The following is a 21,642-nucleotide window of genomic DNA, read 5'->3' on the forward strand; positions in this document are numbered from 1 at the left end:
TCTGGTGTGATGGTGTGTCCAGGACTTGCTATGGTGGGAGAGTTGGGTTCTGATGATGGCAAGTGACCATGGTTTGTGTTGTTTATTTTCTTATGCTTGCCCCCCCGCCATCTGGTTAACTCTAGTGCTACCTGCCTTTGCTAAATCTGACTGGAGCCTGTCCTTCCTGTGATCCTGGTTGTGTCAGAACTCTTCAGAGTCAAGCTGTCTCTGGGATTCTGGGATCCTGTGATCCTGGGCTTGTTAGATCACCTGAGAATGGGGCTTTCTCTGTGAGTTGTGGGACTGGCTGCAGAGCTTGCTCCCAAGGTCTGCTCAGAACACTAACCCAGACAGACCGGAAGGAACCGGAGTCACTCGGCTGGCTGAGTTCCTGTGTGCCTGGTCCCGCTGGTCCCAGTTACTCCCAGTGTTGGGACAGATGTTGGGTCCTGCTCACCTCTGATCCTGGGTGTGTCAGAGCGCCTGGGAGTGGAGCTTCCTCTGGGTGTTGTGGAGCTGGCTGCAGAGCTATCCTTTACATCTTTATGATTTGTTTTGTTATTTTTGAGGCAGGGTCTCACTCTCTAGCTCTGGCTATCCTCACCCTCCTGTGTGACCAGACAGCCTTTAGATCACTTAGGTGCCTCTGCCTCTGCCCTGCTGGGTTCCTTCCGTGTTCCACTCCTAGGCTTTATGACTTTACCTAATTTGTGCATTTCCTCTTACTTATTTCAAACAATATAAGGCTTTTGAGATTTGCTCCTTTTTTTTTTTTGGTTTTTCGAGACAGGGTTTCTCTGTGTAGCCCTGGCTGTCCTTGAACTCACCCTGTAGACCAGGCTGGCCTTGAACTCAGAAATCCGCCTGCCTCTACCTCCCAAGTGCTGGGATCAAAGGCGTGCGCCACCACTGCCCAGTGAGACTTGCTTCATTGATTTGATAATTTTCTGGAGGCTTACCTGTGTTATACTTTGGGGTTTTTTTAAATGACTGAAAAACATTCTATCGTGTGGAATACTACAGTTTGTTTATTCATTTTCAGTTGAAAATGGATAATTAGGGTTGTTTCAACTTCTTAGCTATTACAAGTAAAGCTGAAAATGAACTCTTTAGGTGTTCTTTCTATTGTAGGTGAGCTAGCAGGCCATGTTTCCCTGTGTGTGAGTGGTTGGATATGTTTCTCACTTTACTCCAAATTCCAGTCTTGTCATTGCCCAGCTCTGGCAGCACCCCCACTAGCCATAGGTTATCCTGGTTAAGTTGAGTTTGCAGCCCAGGGAAGCCTCCCCACCTGTCGCCACTCCTTTCTGCACTCACCCTCCTGATGCTTGCCTTCTGCGGAGCTGAGCTGTGTGGAGGGAGAGCCTTCTAATCAGCGTCTGCTCCGATTCTTTACTTTTATTTCTTACTTAGGATTTTTTTTTTTTTTTTACTTTTATGTACACAGGTATTTTGCTTGCATGTATATCCATACACCGCATGTAAGTAGTGCCTTTGGGGGCCAGAAGAGGGCATCAGATCCCCTAGAACGGGAGTTAACAGGCAGTTAGCTGCCTTGTAGGTGCTGGAAATTGAACTCAGGCCCCTTTAAGAGGGGCCAGTGCTCTCAACCACTGAGCCACCTCTCCAGCCCCAGAACCTGTAATACCTGTCTGTCTGTCCCAACCCTGCTCACTCTGTAGGAATGTATCTGGCGACTCTTCCAAAGCCGGTCCATTGTCCTCTGGGACACCTGCCTCCCTCTGTAAAACACCTGCTTGACAAAGTGCCTCTCCAGGCCTTCTGTCAGCTATTGTTTGCTTAGTGATAACCTTCTGGTTGACTCAGGAAAGGCACCCTGACCTTTCAGTGCTAACATTAATTCTAGTTACATCAATTTACCTATGGCACTTAGCTCTGTAAAAGCTTGACATCAGGTTATGGGCTTATCAGTCTTTATCAGTGTGACACAAGTTCGTTAAGGCATTTACTGTGTTCAGCATGTAGACCTGGAATGTATTTACAGTAAACACAACTGTCAGGAGTTAAGTCAGAACAGTCTCTTTTTGTCTAAATATTTGTTTTCTCAGGATTCATGTTATAATCCTCACTCTGCCCCGCACCCCACAGGGATAGTAGTGCAGAATTAGGCCTTTGGGAAATGTTTAGGTCATGGGAGCAGAATGAATGGGAGTAGTGCCCTTGTGAATCTTTTAAGCACTCTATTCACAAAGTCAAGATGGAGTAAGAAGTCTAATGAGCTAGAAAACATGGCGCTCCTCAGACTCTGAGCCTGTCCCCATAACTATAAGAAATATGAATTCCTATTCATGGTCTTGGCTGGTTAGGGTAATTGGATATAGTCATCAGACACTTTCTTTCTCATCAGGCTCTTTCCACTCACCCTTCCTATTATCCCTTGCCCTAAAACACATGATCTTGTCTGACTGCCCTGACTGGCTGAGGCCTTCCATGGACATCTTACTAACTATGTAACTAGTAAGTAACTAACTTACTTACTATGGCCTTTGCCACTCTGCTCTTAGTTTTCATTGATCTGTTTCCTCCAAAGCAGGATCCCCGAGGGATCAAGGCTCCAAGGAGCATTATTCTCTCCTCAGTGCTTGCCTCATAGTAAACACAAGGTAGATAATTACCAGTGAATGAATGCATCCTGTCTGCAGGCTGTGAACAGGCAATGCTGAATCCCTCAGTGCCCCTCAGTGCAGGACCAATACCGGGCACCCTGGTCCCTGATGTCACGCTCAGTGTCTCATTCAGATGCTTAGGCCTCCTGTGGGGAGCTCCTTAGTTAGTTTTTATGTCCTTGCCTTGAGAATACAAGCTCTGCGCAGGGAGGAAGTCATTAAACTCAGTAGTGATTGTCCCCTACTTGAGGACAGCTGAGGCGTGTGTCTCAGCTTTTCCTTCTGGCAGGTACGGAGTCTTAAAACTCTACCTCACTATCTTTCTCAGCTTTGCTAAGTCTTCACTTTTGTTATTTTACCACAATTTCCGATACTTGCTTTAACCCAAAGCAATTTATATTTTTCCTCTCCTTCCTTTGACCTATTCATAAATTTAATGCAAGTCTTAGAGATTACTTGCTTTAGGATAACTTATTTTGGGAAATAGAGATCCTATGAAGTATAAAAGTAACTTTTTTTTTTTTTTTTTGCCAGATGTAATTGTCATCTCAGAGGCTTACTGCCTCCTCCATCTGCTAACCCAGGCCTAGTCCTCCAAACTGATTGATTCAGCCCACCCCACCCCCAGCTCCCCCAGTTGCTCTGCTTGGCCTCGTACTAACTTTGGCAATATGATCTAATCTTCTGGCTCATTCTGTTTTCACCTATGTCTAGTTTGATCTCTCTTCAACATGTCTCTGTAAAATTCTCCCAGTAAAAGTGCTGCCACCTCTTTCTCCCCCCCCATCCTCTCCCCCCTTCTCCTCCTCTTCCTCCTCTTCTCTCTGCCCTGCTCCCTCTTACAATGCCACTCTTTCCTCTTCTGTGAGAGCATCTATTCTGTCAAAGCTTTCTCTGATTTATCACTTTTCCTCTCAATTAGACATCACTTGCAAACATAGTAAAGGTAATTCTACAAATTACCTTTACCTTCATTGTTTTGAATTAAAGCTATGTACTGAGGATGTGTCTGTATTGCAGCCAGAGGGATTAAAGGTGTGTTCTAAGGGATGAGCCATACCACAACTAGAATTTTAGTAAATAACACACAATCTTGGGGTTCACTGTATGATCACATATCCTTCAACAATGATGCTTTAGTGTACTTTAGTGTATTTTGGGGTGACTTGTCTGTCAGAGGACCTGTTTGCCTTACTGTGCCTTGAGAGCATTAGAAACTGCATCATGAGACAACAATCCTGAAAGAGCAGTTATTTCTTCCCCTTCCAGCATATTGTCCTTTTTCCTAGGTTGTGTCGACCCTCCTCATAAACATAATTCCAGAGGACTACGCCCGCCTGAATTTATCTGGAAAGGCAAAAATCGGCAGTAAAGCCTGGGTAAAGGAAAAGCCACGACCTGTTCCCGATTTTGACCCTGACTCCATGTGTGATTCCCAGGTATGGCTGCCCTTTATAAAGGTGATTTCTTTTCCTGGAGGCAGGCGGATTCATTTTAAAAACACAAGTTCAAAAACTGATGCCATGCCTCAGAAGACAAGTTTTGTCCAAGGTGGGATCCACTTTTGTTTAAGATATGGTCAGGGTTGACCTCTGCCCTCTGTCTCTTTATCAAAGACCTGCTGATTTGGGAAGGCTTCCCAAAGCTGGTGCTGACTCTGCAGTGCTTACAGCATAGAACTTGTGCTTTCCTTCAAGTAATGTGAGTTAGCCAAATGCTGTGAGGTTCTCAAATCCCACCTCCAAACATTCAGAACCAGACTTAGGAAAGGCCAACCTGGTCAACCCTCCAGTGCTTCGCCCCTCTGAGAGCACACACACACACCAAAGACTACCAAGGCCTCTGTGTGTTCTTGGTAAGCAAGCATCTCAAGTCTGCAGCTGGATGTTTGTTTGTTTGTTTGTTTTTTGTTTTTTGTCTTTTCCAGACAGGGTTTCTCTGTGAGGCCCTGGATGTCTAGAACTCACTCTGTAGACCAGGCTGGCTCGAACTCAGAAATCCACCTGCCTCTGCCTCCCAAGTGCTGGGATTAAAGGTGTGCGCCACCACTGCCTGGCAGCTGGCTGTATTTTTAACAGGGCTTGCTCTCCTCTACCTCCCTCTTCCCCCTTTCTTTCCTTTCCTGAAGTGTTGGGTATTGAACCCAGGGTCCCCTGCAGGCTTAGCATGAACTCTGCGAGTGAACCCCACCCCCACCCTGTGTCAGGACTAACAGGTGCCCTATGTAGACTTGGGACAGTGACTTCTTTTCCCTGTATAGATCATCCACTTACTGTGTGCAGTTAAAAACTTAGCCAGTGTGTGTTTGTCTCCCTCATCTGAAGTATGTATTAGTTTCATGTATTCCCTCCTTCTTTCTAAGAAGGATTTGAGGCAGGTCACACTAGAGGGACATAAACAATAAAGCTAAATAGTACTTGGCTTGTATGGGTGGCTCCTACAAGAGCTGTCCCCTGCAGCCCAGCTTTGGTGACCCTTCCCTGCACAGGTGATCATCAAGGAAGGGGAGCTGCTCTGTGGAGTACTGGACAAGGCACACTACGGGAGCTCTGCCTACGGCCTGGTCCATTGCTGCTATGAGATCTATGGGGGTGAGACCAGCGGCAGGGTTCTCACCTGCCTAGCCCGCCTCTTCACTGCCTACCTACAGCTCTATAGAGGTTTCACCTTGGGTAAGTACTCGCCTCGGCTTGTGGCCCTGGCTCTGTTCACCTTACAGGGTGGCGCGTAGGCAGTTTTCTTGGCGGATGTTTGGGCTCTTCCCATCAGTGCTATCTGTCTGACTTTCCACAGCCAGTGTTCCTTTCCCCACAGCAGTGCAAAGTAACCCCTCCCATCACCATTCCCATCCTGTCCCTTTCTTCACCCCACTCTTTATGACAGTATAAACTCCTACACCCAGCTCACAAGTGAAAACCAGACCTAACCAACAGCCATGTTTGAAGCTTTTCTAGCACATGGCACAAACAAAAATGGTTCAATGCGCTGGTGACCTTGGCACTGGTGACCTATATGCCAAGGGTTGACAGCAAACAAGGCCATGCTAGGGGGGGGAAGAGCTTGGGGAGAGGGCTGGCTAACTTCATTCTAGCCCTGTTTAGCAGAAGTCATCATTACAGGGATGGCCTGTGTAGCCTCCAGCAGCTACGCAAACCGGGTTCCTGAAAGAAAGGCAGGGGCCTGGGAGAAATAGGGGAATTGGACTGTGAGAGAAAACTAGACCAAATCAAAAGGTTCTGATCAAGGTCCAATGTGTAGTTCAGAGTCTGAGAATATATAGGCAGGGCATCCATCTCCCAGTAAGCCAGGATCTTGTGGCTTAATTAGCATCTTGTTCTGTCCTGAAGGCAGGTGAAGCAGCTCAGCAGGGTGTGGCTCCTAGCAGGAACTTCTGGAGAGGTAGAGAAACAGCTGAGCAAAAGAGCTTTCTTTTCTCTTAGGAAACTCCACCCTAAGTGGGCTAGCTGCTTGTGGCAAGGACAAAGTCTGATCCAGCCCGCTTGAGGCTGGGGGAGGTCACAGTCTGGATGAAACCTCATGCAGGGTCTGCTTTTATGCTTTTGGCTTCTGTGGAGAGGAGTCATTTCTCTCTCTTTCTGCTCACATACAGTCTTTAGAAGCCTCAGGTTTCCAGGCTACTGTAATGGGAATTCCAGATGTTTGCTCTAGCTTTTAAACAGCCAGTTGTTGCCTTCCCACTCAGGTCTCTTAAGTGTGGCATTCATGGATAGAAACAAAACATTGTTGGGTTAAAAAGAAATTACTGTACTTCATATGGATGCGTGCTTGCATGCATACATACAGCTGTAGATAGGGTTCTTGGAATACTCACTGTTAGCTTCTCTTTTACTGCTGAACAGCCAAAATCTCTAGCCATTTCATCCCACATATGTTTATTGGATGTAGCCAGTAGAAGTTTAAAACTCAAGCCTTGCCTTTCTTCTGTGTACCTCAGTTTTGAGTCCTAATTGTATCACTTACGAAAGAGAAGCTATAATGTTTAGGCCTTCGTAAGCATACACTAATGTTAATATAGCTGTCCTAGAGCTTCCCTTATCTGTGGCTCTTAGCTTTGGGTCTGAGCATCACCAAGTTTACAAGCCAGTGCGACATTAGGCCTGGGCCCTGTTGAACTCTCTGTTTGGTTTTGCAGGTGTAGAAGACATTTTGGTTAAGCCAAATGCAGATGTGATGAGACAGCGCATCATTGAAGAATCTACCCAGTGTGGACCCCGGGTAAAGAGGAGGACTGGGGCCACTTAACCTTACAGAATAAAACCACACCCTCCTTTGGCTAGAGCCTCCTGTTCCTTTCTTCATTCTAGGCTGTCAGGGCTGCATTGAACCTGCCAGAAGCTGCATCATGTGATGAGATCCAAGGGAAATGGCAGGATGCCCATCTGGGCAAAGACCAGAGGGATTTTAACATGATTGATATGAAGTTCAAGGAGGAAGTGAACCATTACAGCAATGAGATTAACAAGGTTAGTCTGGCCATACAGTGCACAAATCCCCATCCTTTTTGAATGCTGATTTCTGTTGGTTTGTTTTTAATTACATTTGATTCTCACCCTGAGCCCTTTAGATCAGCCAGCCTAGGTGAAATTTGAAGTTGGGTAGGTAGAATCTGTCTTTGTGAAGAGTGCACACTGTGAGTCTGGGAAGGCCTTGGTTTCATGCTAAAGGGGAACACTTTATGCAGCATTTCTAAACGTGTTTTCTTTGGAGTTGCTATATTCAAGGGGCTGAAGAAAGAAGCCTGACTGTAGAACCACTCCACTGTAGGTAGATGTACAGAATGAAAGGCAGATGTGTCTGATGCTTCTGCAGCAGAGCCAAGGGTGAATGCCTGGCTTCCTGTTGTACTTTGTACTTGCTATGTGACCTTAAGTAAGTGGTGTGCCTGGGCTCTGAGTTGTTCCTCACCTAGAAGCAGGCATGTGAGGACCATATGCACAATGCCAAGCCCCACTTGGCAGTTCAGAAGGAGATGGGAATCTGCATGGGTCAAGGTCATATGTGCTCTCTCTGTGTGCTCCAGAGCCTGAACTCCCTACCTTGTGGTTTGGAGGAGGAGCCAGCCTAGCTCTCTGCCTGGTAGACCCAGGGGGCCAGCCTGAGAAATGAAAGGACAAGGCTACTAGTCAACATTAGAGTTTGTCTGTGGATCCTCTCCCTGCCTTTCATTTGGTGGCCTAGAAGACAGCTCTCCTCTAAAGTTTTAATCAGAAGAGCCTTATATATAGCACTGCCTGGGAAAGCAGGAGCCTTGCCCTCCAGGGCTGATAGCACATCTTAGAATAGATCCTTGTCCCATGCTCACTTCTGCCCTCTCCAAACCAGGCTCTGATTCTCCTGTGTTGAGTTGGGTTTCTAGATCTCCAGGCAGAGGCTGAGACAGATTCAGAACCCATGTCATTGTCCCCCAGGATCTCCCTGTGGGCTTTCTCTCTTCTACTGGCCTTGTGCTGAGGCAAGGTTCCCCTCTCAGTGCTTGCTGTCGTACTGCCAAGTGTGGACATGGTAATATGCTGGCTCTTTGGGGATCCAAATGGTGTTTTCCTGGGCTGGTTCATTAGTATCTTACCTTAGTTTTTTTTTTACTTTTTTTATTATCATTTTATTTTATATTCATTGATGTTTTTGCCTACATGTATGTCTGTGTGAAGGTGTAAGATCCCCTGAAACTGGAGTTACAGACAGCTGTGAACTGCTATGTACGTGCTAAGAATTGAACCTGAGTCCTGTAGAATAACAGCGAGTGCTCTTAACCACTGAACTAGCTTTTCAGCCCAGATTTTATTCTTATCTAGTGTCTTAAGCACTATTCTATTGCTGTGAAGAGACACCATGAGTAAGGCAGCTCTTATAAAGGAAATCATTTAATTGTGGGCTTGCTTACAGTTTCAGTGGTTAGCCTATTGTCATGACAGGAAGCATGATGGCACACAGACAAGTCATGGTACTGGAGAAGTAGCTGAGAGTTCTATATCCTGATTCATAGGCAGAGAGACAGACAGGCAGGCAGACAGGCAGGCAGGCAGGCAGGCAGGCATAGGCTTTTGAAACCTCAAAACCTACCTCCAGTGACACAAGTCCTCCAACAAGGATCCTTCTAATCCTTTCAAATAGTGCCACTCCATGGTGATGAGTCTCTGAGCCATTCTTATTCAAACCACATCTAGATCCTCTCTATTGGATTTGCCAGCTCCCTCCCCCTCCCTCCCTCCCTCTCTCTCTCTCTCTCTCTCTCTCTCTTTCTCTCTCTCTCTCTCTCTCTCTCTCTCTCTCTCTCTCTCTCTCTCTCTCTCTCTCTCTCTCTCTCTCTCTCTCTCTCTCTCTCTAACACGCACACACTTCTCAGCCTTTTATGTTTCCTTTTTTGGTGCCATTTGGCCAAATGGAACCTGGGGATCCTGTGAGCATAGCAGAGGAGGACGCTCATCTGTAGGCTTTAGTGAAAGGATAGTCCAGACGAGGTTTTCCTTTGTCTTAAGTGCAGTTGGATATAAATACTCTTCTCTATGGCTTTATTGTTTTTGTGTCATAGCTTTGCCTTCCGAATGTGGAATTTCAAAAAAGGCGAAGGCACTGACCAGCGTGTTGATTTAATCCACAGGCGTGTATGCCTTTTGGCTTGCACAGACAGTTCCCGGAGAACAACCTGCAGATGATGGTGCAGTCGGGAGCTAAAGGGTCAACTGTGAACACAATGCAGGTATGAACAAAAGTGGCTTAGCCAGTTTGCCAGAGGGGTGGGCTGATGTCAGGAGTTCAGCTTTCAGGTTCATTTCTACTTTTAAAAAACCTTCAGTCCATGTAAAATATAACTAAAAAGACTAAAAAGCCCTGAAGCATATAGTAGTCAGTGCAGGTGCTAACCACCGTCAGGACTTAGAGCTGATAGAAATATGCAGGTAGGTTGCGTACCATGCGAGATATATTAAAACAACAGGTATTGGACTGTGTATATATGGGTGTTATATCTGCACATCATCCGTTTATGTAGAATTTCAGTGTAAATCTTGATGTTGAAATAAGGAGATGCCTCAGACACTGAAGTGTTTGCTTCACAAGCCCAAGGACCTGCGTTCAGGGTTCCAGAATCCACGCAAAAAGCCGGGCATGGCAGTTCATGTAGTCCCCTTAATGGGTGGGGGAGGCAGATCCCCAAAGGTCACTGGTCAGTCATGCTAACCAAATTGATGAGTTTTAGGTTAAGTGAAAGACCCAGTTTCAATACATAAAGGTGAAGAGAGATTGAGGAGACACCCAGTGTCAGCCACTGGCCTTCACAAATACACATATGAATTCACACCCATACACTACACACCGAATCTTACAATGTTGCTACTGAAATGATCTACTATTTTCATTTACATTGTAAACATTGTTCTAAGGATCATTTACCTCTTGAGTCTCATTATTTTCCCAGAGTTTCTTGGTGCTATAGAGACATTTTCATAGAGCTTAGTGTCTGTTTTGTTTTGGGGTTTTGTTTGTTTGCTTTCAATCCTTGGGGGCCTCTTAGTGGGGATGCGCCATCCTTTGGTGAGCGCCAAGCCAGTGGCCTGAGAGGCTGAGCAGTTGACTGGTCTGACTTTCTGGCTCTGGGATTATTTTCCCCTCTGGACTCCATATCCCCATTGTAACCTTTTCTTAGAGTTTTTATTGTTGCAATTAACACTGTGAGCAAAAGCAGCATGACTAAGGGAACTTAGGACAGAAACTCAAGGCAGGACCTGGAGCAGAAGCCATAGAGGAACATGGCTGGCTAACTTGCCCTAGTGGCTTGCTCAGCCTTCCTTTTTATATGGCTCAGGACCACCTGCCCATATGGCACTGCTCCCAGTAAGCTGGCCCACCCACATTAATCATTAACAAGTAAAATACACTACAGGCCTATTTATTTCTAGGCAACCTGATACAAACATTCTCTCGATTGAGGTTCTTCTTCCCAGGTAATTCTAGCTTATGTAAAGTTATCAAAAAAACAAAAAAACAAGCAGGACAAACTTCAAGGCACTCCCAAGTATAACACGGTGATTCTATGTCATGGGTTCTTTTTTTTTTTTTTTTTTTTTTTTTTTTTTTTTTGGTTTTTCGAGACAGGGTTTCTCTGTATAGCCCTGGCTGTCCTGGAACTCACTCTGTAGACCAGGCTGGCCTCGAACTCAGAAATCCGCCTGCCTCTGCCTCCCAAGTGCTAGGATTAAAGGTGTGCGCCACCACCGCCCGGCTGCCGTTTCTTTTCTAGGCATTGCTTTTCCTCAAGGGAGAGAGTTAAAAAGCCAGAGCCAACTCTTTCTTGGAATGTTCTTTTTTGGCTTGTTTTAGCATATAAGTTGGCCTTCAGGTGTAACATCATTTCCAAATGCTTTTCTTGAAGGAAAGCTGGAAGTCTTGTTTAGACAAAGTGTCACTCGGCACTCAAGCCTTGTGGGCCCTTTCTGTTTTGTTTCCCCAGATCTCTTGCCTGCTGGGCCAAATTGAGTTGGAAGGTCGGAGACCCCCACTGATGGCGTCTGGCAAGTCACTGCCCTGCTTTGAGCCTTACGAGTTCACCCCCAGGGCTGGTGGCTTTGTCACTGGAAGGTTCCTTACCGGTATCAGGCCCCCTGTATGTGTATTATTGGTATTTACCCTCAGTTCTATGTCAAGTAGTGGTGACTTGTGGCCTCATTAGTAATAGCACAAGAACAACCAAGTGGTAAATGTTAAAGGCATATCCACCAGACGACATGGAGATCCCAGCTGTGATAGTAGGGCCAGCAGAGTGCAGTAGGCATGTGATGGTGTTAATGGTAAAATGAAAAGATCTCTTGCTATAATCCCAGGACTTGCTCAAGGGAGAATTGTCATATTTGCGTCCAGCTAAAGCTGCATAGCAAGTCTTCACATCTTAAAAAAAAAAAATGAGAAGACAAGATAGATCTTGGTGTCACCCTTTCTATAACATAGCCTCTCTAAGCCAGTTCTTAGCTGCTTCAGAAGCAGCCAAGTATCAGTCCCCAAGGATCGTGGTAGAGATTAACTTCATGATGTCCCTATTTCCTGTTCTCTCCCCTCACTCCATAACAGTGGGACATCTGTAGCAGGTATATAGTTTCATTTCAGCAAATACAGTTTTCCCTAAGGAAATCCCCTTTCGGATATCAGTCCCTTGGTTTCATGGTGTTATACACATGTTGCACGTGGTATTGTGAGAGGATGCCAGGTCTAGAGTGAACGGTTGTAAGGCTGCTGATGCTCTAGAGACCCCACCACTGGCCCCACACAAGCATCTCCAGGATTATCCACACCCTATAGGCCAGAGATACTAGTGGGTTGATATAGAATGTTTTAAACTCTGACCCACACCTTTTAGTGTATCAAAAAAATCATTGAGCTGGGAATGTGAACTGCCATATAGCTCATGACTGTAATCCCAATTAGTCAGGAGCCTGAGGCAGGAGGATCACAAATTCAGGGCTAGCTTATACTACATATGAAGACTTTATCTTAAAACTAAACTGAGAAGTTTAGGGAGCACTTGAACTACAGAATCCAGGTCTGGGATTTGCAGGTCAGTGGTGAACCCCAGCATTGCTTCTCACTGGCAGAGTGCATACGGTGTCCTGAGGATGCATGAGAGAGTGCATTTAGGGCTTCTGGCTCCTATTGCTTTTGATCCACGTGTCCCTCCACCTCAGGCAGGAAGAGTGCGATCCCAAGGCACCACAAGTCTTTAGAAGCCATTGGGGTTATGAAAGCTAGGATTCTAGGATCTAGGAGACGAACAGTCTGCGTGACTAGGAGAGAGGGGGTAGGGTGGCCCTGAGTGCCCCTCTAGGAAATGCATGGCGTTCACTTCCACATCGGGCTCCCACTTTTCCCATAGGAGTTCTTCTTCCACTGCATGGCGGGGCGAGAAGGCCTAGTGGACACTGCTGTCAAAACCAGCCGTTCTGGCTATCTCCAAAGGTAAAAAAAAAAAAAGTGCCTGCAGACCTCGGATAGGTGGATTGGCGAACCAGGGCCCTGCACCTGTCTTCTGCATTCTTTAGATGATATAATCTCTTTTAAATGTCTCCATGTGTGATGTGTGACCTGAGACAGAAAAAAGCACAGAGTATTTCTACATTACTGGTAGAGCATGCCTTCAGAGGTTTCCACAGCAGGCCCTGTGTTCTCCAGGTCTTCTAGGTGTGCCTTATCTGTGAGCTGCATATGCCTCAAAATATCTAAACACAACCCAACACAAAATTGTGATCCTACATCAAAGATTATAGGATTCTTTTTGCATATATAAAGCTCGGTTACACAGTCCTTGGGGTGAACTTTGTAGACGACAACCTAATGAACAGTTTCCAAAGCTTGGGCGTGCCTGGATGGCAGTGGTGAGTTTGTTCTTTGTCTGAGAGGTCAGCAACCTGGGATAAGTACAGAGCACTCTGCTCCCTGTGGCCTGGGAGGTCATCAGCCATGACCTTTTCTTTCCTCTCTGGTAGCAAAAGAAACAGCCTTCTACCTAGCCTCACAGGGTAGCCGGAAGGATCTGAGCTCAGAGAATGTATGCTAGTGGAATAATGATAGGAAACTGAGGGCATGCAAACCCCAGGCCCTCCAGCTGCAATGCCGAGCGCTGTGGGCAGGCTGGCAGGAGCCCAGTTCCTTCCCGACTTCCCCTTGAAGCTCAGCCCACCGGTTACTGCTTTGACATTTCTTCTGAGCTCAAACTTGCCAAGCCTACATACCATGTTCTGGCCTCTTCCTTCTTGACTCCATGGCATTAGTGTAGGAACCCATAGAAAGAAGAGTATAGGAGGGTGTTGGGGTCTCTGGCTGACCAGAAGAGCAGCAGCCAGTGGGGCAAAGCTCTGTACCTCACAGAATTCCAGTGGGGAGCTCATGAAGGCTCAGGCATGAGGAGGCACAGTACAGGCTTCAGGAAGCAGAGAAGGCACAGAACTGCTCACTGAGATTTTCAGACCTGAGAGGCGGCACAGCTGAGATGGGAAGCAGAAAGAATTCTGTAGTGGAGGGGATATGGCTGTCTGTGGTTTGATAGGAGGAGGTTCAAAGTAGATGTGTCAGTGGGCCATTAGAGATAAGGCCTGAAGCTCGGAGAAGCAGTCTAGAGACATGGACACGAGGGACAGCTGTTAGTCCCTCTAAGGCCAGCATAGCAGCGGGCCAAAGACTGACGTCATCTCTACCAGGTGTGGTGAAAGGAGAGCTGGTGTTTGCCACCTGCTTGCCAGGTTCGGAGTCAAACATCATGAAAATGGTGGCTAAAACTGAGCTCTGCTTTTCCAGGTTGTGTCGGATGCTGTGGGACAGAAAACAGGGTCTCAGGAAACTGCAATAGATATTGAGTTGTGAGCAAGACAGAAAGCAAAGAGAGGGTGAAAGAGCCAGCTGCCATAGAGGACTGAAGACAAAGGTCTTCAGATAGGGGCGTCATGTCAGCATGTAGTTCCTGGCGCTGCCCTTTGCTTGGCACTCTCTACACTGGCAGTTTAAGAATTCTTTCTTCTCTTCCCTTTGCCTGCTTATGGTTCTAAGGATGCTGGCTTGTCCCTTAGAACTCTGAGATGCAGCAGAGCAAAGGGGCAGGGAGCAGCCATATCAGCTGAGCTAAATGGGAACCTGGCCTTGGGAGTGTGACAACCAGACCCCTGAGGTTCTCTCTTGCTGGGAAACGGACAGGAATTGTAGTCTCTGGATGTTGGATCCCAGAGCCTGGAGCACTGGAAGTGGTCCATCCTAGAGTCCCTCCTGGAACAGTAGTCTGCTTCTTTGCCCTCATAGTTGCCCTGGGAGGTGTTTTCCATGGGCACTGAGCAGGGAGTGTCCTTACAGGTGTATCATCAAGCACCTGGAGGGACTGGTCATCCAGTATGATCTGACAGTCCGTGACAGCGATGGCAGCGTGGTACAGTTCCTGTATGGAGAGGACGGCCTGGACATCCCCAAGACACAGTTCCTACAGCCCAAGCAGTTCCCTTTTCTGGCCAGCAATTATGAGGTAATGTCAGACCCTTGGTGCCTGCGGGTATGACCATTGAGCCTCAACCATTGTCGAAACGCATTTGATATTTTCAGAGCTCCTTCTTAGACTGTGACCACACAAGGTCATGGCAACAATGAGTATCTGTGGAATAATAGCTGCCTTTAGGGAGCGGGGGTACTGGGCCATAAACCGAAACACACAGCAAGTGTGCTTTCCTCCTCAGTGTAGTCGAGGGCTGTAGCAGCTCTCTGCCTGGTTTTATCTAAAGCAACTAAATGTTGAAGCTTTGATAGCCCACTGGTGGGAGGGCAGAGACTTGAACACAGGCCCACCTTATACATGTCAGTAACTTGTTTATTTCTTAATACCAAGTAATGGCCATTGCCATGGACTGAACAGTTACCCTGTCTTCAGCTTGGGGAAGTGAAACCATCATGAGCTGTCCAGGACTTAGTTCTGATAGCAGGATTAAGGATCTCACTCCTGGCTGGGCCCTCATCTTACTACACCTCTCCCAGTACCCTGGACATCTTTCCCTCTTCCTGTTCTTAATGAGCTGATCTCTCTCCTGAAGGTGAAGGCTTTATTCACTGGGTGTTTGTTCCTCCCGGCAGGTGGCCTGGGGACTCTTCTGCACCTTGGGTCACTTGAAGTCAGGTAATGTGTTCCATTTCTCATGCTGTCCTCTTTGCCTGTGTGGTTTGTTTGTTTAGGTGATAATGAAATCCAAGCATCTTCATGAAGTTTTATCCAGAACAGATCCCCAGAAAGTGCTCCGCCACTCCAAAGCCATTAAAAAATGGCATCACAAGCATCCCAGTGCCCTGCTGAGAAAAGGCGCCTTCCTGAGTTTTTCCCAGAAGATCCAGGCAGCTGTGCAAGCCTTGAACCTAAAGGGCAAGACCCAGAATGGCCGCAGCCCAGAGACCCAGCAGGTAATGTGGGGAGGCTATGTCCACGGCACCTAGCATGCTCAGGCCTCTGATAGGGGAAGGATCAGAGTTGCTCCCTAATAGAGTGTGATATCAGTCCAGATGCTAGCGGTAGCCATGCGAGACTACAACTAGGAGACTCATTAAACGTATGAGTAGTAGGGCTTGAAGGAGTCACTAGGGCTTTGGTGGGCAGGAAAGATCAGAGCGATCAGTCACTAGAAGTGGAAAGGGCATCAGTGAGCAGAGCTCTGGCTCTCTAACCTGGTAGAGAGAAGGCCAACCTGGGTTTAGGAGAGGAGTGCTAACTAGCATCTAGTAGTCACTTCACTGACTCTTATCATACCATGGTCATGAACACTACCCATTTGACTCCAGAGGAATCTTAATCGGACAGTAAATAATCATGTCGTGCCCCTCCTTGGACAGGCCAAGGAGAATTGCCCAAAGCATCCTGGTCAGCACCATGCCATGGGACAGACTGTTCCCTGTTTTAAGTGTTGAGCTGGTTCTTAAGCCACCACAGCCAGGTTCCTGCCTTTTGCTTCCCCTGCTCTCCTCCAGAGCCAGTCCTTTGCATCTTGTGCCTGGAGCTGGAGACTCCTGTCCTGATGCCTTCCCACCTAGCTAAGACACGGCTTGCTGTCTCTTCAGATGTTACAGATGTGGTATGAACTGGATGAGCAGAGCCGACGAAAATACCAGAAGAGGGCCGCCCCGTGTCCCGACCCTAGCCTTTCTGTGTGGCGCCCAGACATCTACTTTGCATCTGTGTCTGAAACATTTGAAAAGAAGATTGATGACTACAGTCAGGAATGGGCAGCTCAAGCAGAGAAGAGTTACAAGAAATCAGAGCTTTCCCTCGACAGGTGAGGACATTGATCTGTGACATGGTGTGTGAGCCTCCAGTCCATGCCAGAAGAGGAAGGCAGCCTTTCCCTGCATCCCAGAAGGTCTCCTTTGCCTTCAAAAGCATATAGAAGAACTTACATAGACATTTAGCTCTCTGGCTTCATCCACGTGTGTGCTGCCCTCACACTCAGTCGTTCATACACATCCCAGTTTGTTAAGTGAGCCCCCTGCCATGTAAGATAATGGTTGTTGCTAATGGGCCAGCCATCGGGGAAGGATGGTTAGGTTAGTACATTACAGAATTATGCGGTGCAGACACTGCCTAATACACATGCAGATGCACTCCCCTACCTCTGACTGCTTGGTAAACCTGAACCTATTTCCAGCTGGTACAGTGGAAGTGTAAGCCAAACTTCTCTTGCTAGCGGGGGAAGGGATGTGAATGGTCCCAAAATAACCACTGCTCAGGGGCCTTTTGCTGGCCTGGCAAGGGCATATGATATTCTTCTGGCAAACAAGGAACCAGCTAGGGCTTTGGGTTCCTGGTTTCTAGTTTAGTGGGTAGTCTAATACTTGCTCCTGATTCCTGCGGTCATCCTCTGTGTCTCCAGCCTGAGGACCTTACTGCAGCTAAAGTGGCAGCGCTCACTGTGTGACCCAGGAGAGGCTGTTGGCCTGCTGGCCGCCCAGAGCATCGGAGAGCCCTCCACACAGATGACACTGAACACCTTCCACTTTGCAGGCAGAGGCGAGATGAACGTCACCCTGGGCATTCCAAGGTATGGAGGCACAAGGAAGCAGGCTGCAGCTCTGCAGTCTGCTCTAATACTCCTGGGAAAGGAGTCATGAGAGGGACAAGGAGTGGGGCTAGTGAGCGAGAGATTGTTTCTTGAGCCTATTTGGAGCCAGACTGGTTTCTGTGGCTAGATCTTTTAGGGTTTCTGTGGATCCCTTTGCCACTCCCTCCATCAGTTACCAGAGATACCTGTGAGACCTCACACACAAGAGCATGGTTCATTCCAACACAGTGCCACCTGGTTGCCCAACTCCAACTCCAGGAGTGTCATTCTTGTGGCCGTGGCCCTTAAGGTACATATCTATACACTGCAGTGTGGCCATTGCTGGAGAAGTGGAAAACAATGGACCCACGCTGCTGGTATTCCTCCATGTACATTCCTCTATCTGGCAGATCGATGCTGGATAGCTTCCCCCACCTCTCAACGTGAGGGTCCTCTTCCATGACTGCAGGAGGCTAAGCACACTAGGCTGCTCTTAGGGTGGCTGGCAGGGCTCAGTAAGAGTGCTGAAGGCTTCTTCTAGTTCACTCTGTCCTCGGGCTCTCATTTGGTAAGCTCTCTGTAAGTGCCTGCTGACTGCAGGGAATGGTGAAAGGACACGAGCTTTAGCTGTAACTGCACTCAAGGAGCCGGTCCTGCAGGAAACCTAGCAGGACCAGAGTTGTGACTGATGGAACATACTCCTCTGTCCTGTCCCAAGCACTGCCATCTTTAAGAGGTTTCAGGTGAACAAGAAAATCTGGTCACCTCTGATCAGATGTGTCCTTATTCTTTGTCAGATTGAGGGAGATTCTCATGGTGGCCAGTGCCAACATCAAAACGCCCATGATGAGCGTGCCTGTGTTCAACACCAAGAAAGCATTGAAGAGAGTGAAGAGTCTGAAGAAGCGGCTCACCAGGGTGTGCCTGGGGGAGGTAACTGTCTCTCAGCCTGATAACACACTGAGTGGAGACCTGATCCTGCCTCCTCCCACCACAACAGAGCAGTCTGCCAGCATCTTAGCTCCAGACTCCCACCAGGAGACAGACACTGTCTCTGCCAGGTGCTAGACAGGATTAAATCAAGAAGCTTTTAAGATAATTGTTAGTTCCATAGCATTTGCCTGGAGAATGCAGTAAGAATGCTTCCTGGGTTAGCTTAGCAAACTGCAGGGCTATTCACTGAAGCGTACCCCAAGGGTCCGCGCAGGCAGAGCTTACTGGGGTTTCTTTGCAGTTTGGGGCTATACTTTTGGCATCTTGAGATCCAGTTGCAGTACACAATCATCCGGGGGCTGAGCAAGTCAGATTCTCTGTGTTCATCTGGTTCTAGGTATTGCAGAAAGTTGACATCCAGGAGTCCTTCTGCATGGGAGAAAAACAGAATAAATTCCGGGTGTATGAGCTCCGGTTTCAGTTCCTGCCACATGCATATTACCAGCAGGAGAAGTGCCTGAGACCTGAGGACATCTTGCACTTCATGGAAACCAGGTCAGGACTCAGCTGTGTTTGTCTTTGACTTTGAGCCATGGAGCACTCCTGGCATGAACCCACAAAGGAAGTGTCTCAGAGGACAGTAGGCCCCACCACCTAATATGGACCCCTCACCCCAGTCTGGCCTGTAAGTGTGACCCTCTTTAGTTAGCCATTTATTATTGCCTCAGCTTGTCTTGGATTGACTAGTGCTCTCCTGCTTATGGTATTAAGCAGGAGAGCAGGGAACCTGTACAGCAAGACCTGTACAGGAGCAACAAGAGTCTCATCAGTGGTGCTTCTGTGGTTCAGACCAGCACATGGCAGAAAGCAGGATTCTGGGATTTCAGCCTATAATGTGGTTCCTCGTTCACATCTTGTCAGCTGATAGGGAGCTGTGGCATGCCGTTTCCAAAACCACTTTATAAATGGATACTCACTGTAGGAATTCTGGTTTCTATCTGCTAGGGAGAATGAACTTCCTTTTTCTCTCAAGTTCAGGTTACTGATGGACATTTGAAAGCATGGGCCATAATGGTGAGGGTACAAGCTCAGAAGCGTGGGAAGATTCACCAAAGCACTTGATCTGCCCAGTGGTGGTGAAGCAGAGTGGGAGGACACTGACAGAGTGTGGAATCATTTTGGGGGGTTGGCTCTCATGTGCACGAATGTGGATCAGAGCGCCCGTATCTAATGATTTCAAAGAAGAAAGGCTTGCCCGCTGTCTTGTTACATGCTTTTGCTTTGAGTGAGAAGAAGAGGAGAGAAAGTCAGTCTCCTAGCATTCAAGTATTAGCAACTAGTAAATGTACATTTAATACAGTTAAGCAAAAAGTGATACCATCATTGACAGGATTTGGCTGTATGCCCCTGACCTCTGCCTTTATGTAGACAGGATCCCAGGTCTCCCCAGAGCGGCTAACTTGTAGAGAACCAGGACAATAAGATGGCTCAGTGTCACCAGCCCTGACATTTGATCCCTAGGACCCCATATAGTGGAAGGAGGGCACTGACTCTCGTAAGTTGTCTGTCCTCCGAGCTCTGTATGCACATTGGCATGCTCACACACAGATCCAGAGAACCATTGGGGAAAGAGGGGACAGAGAAAGAAGTCCTGCTTCAGCCATCTGTCCTGTGCTGCGCTTACATAAGTGCCTCCATGTATCTATGCCCAGCACATGCTTTATTCCTTTGTGTGCTCTGGGACACTGGGCAGAGTGACAGGAGCACAGAACAGGCTCCAGCCTGTTAATTAACAGGGAGACGATCAGGACTCCCACAGACAGTGGGTGTTTGTGCTGGCCTGGAAGTTTTCTTCTGAGAAGTGGGACTCAGAGCCCAGGGGCTCCTTGAGGGTGATTGAGAGGAGGCAAAGTTGACGGCTTGCCCCATCTCTCTTCGCCCTGGAAGCTTCAGCTGCTAAGCAGGAAGGAAACCATGAGGGACGTGTCAGCTGGGCGTAGAGTACTGCCTACCTTGTGGAAGTGAAAATAGTAAGTCACTTTAAAAGGAAAGAATTTTATTTGTATTACTATAATTATATGTATCTGTGTATGGGTATGTGTGTGCTGTATGCAGGTGTCCATAGAGGCCAGAGATGTCAGATCTCCCTGGTGCTGGAGTTGTAGGCAGTTGTGAACCACCCAACATAGGTTGTGGGAACCAAATTCGTTCGGGTCTTTAAAGAGCAGTAAGCCTCTTGACCACTGAGCCATCTCACAGCCTCTGAACCACTTTTTTGTTTGTTTCTTGTTACAAGTTGACAAACCTGGTTTGTTCCCCGCAGTGTAGTACTTTTTCAGCTCCTGGGTGTCTTTTGTTTGTACCGCTTGAAAAGCTGTGATAAACAGGGCGTGTGCCTTTGGGCAGCAGTAGTCTTAGTGAGTCCATAGCAGGCCTCCAAGGTCTCAGGCAAAGACAAAAGTAGGAGCCGCCTGTACTACGGCTGCACTTTAGAGTTCTTTGTCAGAGTAGGCAGTGAGTGACTCAACTGCATTAAGGCCTTGTAGCTCACTGGAAACAGAAGGGGGCTTGAGAGCCACCCTCCCCTGCAGCTGTTCGGTACTTCTTCCTTTCTCCTATCTCTGCCACCTCTTTCCTTTTCTTTCCCCTCCTCATCTGTGAGATTATGAGGGTTTTTTCCTTTTGTTTTGTTTTTAACAAATAATGGGAGGAAAAGGGAACAAAAACAGAGGTGTTCCTTGGTGGCGACACATAAGCACAAATGGTCTCATATGTCTCTGCTGGCATCCAGCGCTTTGAGTATCTGTGTGGCTAACCTGGAAGAGCAGGCTAGAGTTACGGTAAAGTGGGAAGAGCACTGAGCTGAGTCAAGGACTGTAGCTTCTGGCCCCTGTCCCAATCATGGACTTAACCCACTGGCCCCTCTGCAGCCAGAGCATCTGAGCAGAATCGACTCTTGAAGCACTTTGGGAGCATCGAAGGGTCCTGTTCCCAGGTTGCTTATGTGGGATGGACTGTTCCTCTGCCATATGCCTCTACCGTTCTTTTCATATGCCACACTGCCAGGTAGCACGACCTTCACAGAACATTGACTGAGGGCCATCACTCTCCTTGCTCTTGGCACAATTACAGAAGAGCACATTGGCAGCCCCTGCAGGAAGACACTACTGTCTGCCATTCTCCAGCTTCCTGCTGCTCCACCTTCACCCTTGTTCTCCTTAGTTCTGGACTCCAACAGATGCAGGCAGTGTAGAGAGGAGCCCTAGAGGCAGGGCGTTTTAGAGGAGTTCTGTCTCCCCTCAGCCTAGCCTTGGGGGTGTCAGTAAGACTGGGGTTATTGCTGAGAGTGCAGGTGCCCAGAGGATCCCTGAGAGTAGGAGCAGATGGACCGTTGTGAATGCTGGGCAAGGAGCCTCAGAGCTGGAGTGTCCATATTGAGACAGGGCAGAGGTACCTGAAGACAGAACACTAACCCTAGCCTCTGGAAGAAGCACCCTGTTCTGTCTTATTCCAGCTCCTCTGTGGTGCCCTTGGTAAGGGAT

The 21,642-nt window shown here is 47.7% G+C and overlaps 1 protein-coding gene across 1 annotated transcript in view; it reads left to right on the forward strand.

The window, feature by feature from the left end:
- Positions 1–21,642, forward strand: part of Polr1a (RNA polymerase I subunit A) — a 67,326-nt gene that overhangs the window by 34,705 nt on the left and 10,979 nt on the right. The window contains exons 15-27 of the mRNA XM_031382161.1: positions 3,899–4,048; positions 5,098–5,281; positions 6,763–6,845; positions 6,935–7,093; positions 9,229–9,327; positions 11,077–11,229; positions 12,490–12,572; positions 14,454–14,619; positions 15,318–15,539; positions 16,191–16,405; positions 17,000–17,167; positions 17,965–18,100; positions 18,498–18,655. Of these exons, the coding sequence (XP_031238021.1) occupies positions 3,899–4,048; positions 5,098–5,281; positions 6,763–6,845; positions 6,935–7,093; positions 9,229–9,327; positions 11,077–11,229; positions 12,490–12,572; positions 14,454–14,619; positions 15,318–15,539; positions 16,191–16,405; positions 17,000–17,167; positions 17,965–18,100; positions 18,498–18,655 (1,976 nt within the window). The remainder of the gene's footprint in view (positions 1–3,898; positions 4,049–5,097; positions 5,282–6,762; positions 6,846–6,934; positions 7,094–9,228; positions 9,328–11,076; positions 11,230–12,489; positions 12,573–14,453; positions 14,620–15,317; positions 15,540–16,190; positions 16,406–16,999; positions 17,168–17,964; positions 18,101–18,497; positions 18,656–21,642) is intronic.

The sequence above is a fragment of the Mastomys coucha genome, unplaced genomic scaffold, assembly GCF_008632895.1.
Source record: "Mastomys coucha isolate ucsf_1 unplaced genomic scaffold, UCSF_Mcou_1 pScaffold20, whole genome shotgun sequence".
NCBI classification, from domain to species: domain Eukaryota; kingdom Metazoa; phylum Chordata; class Mammalia; order Rodentia; family Muridae; genus Mastomys; species Mastomys coucha.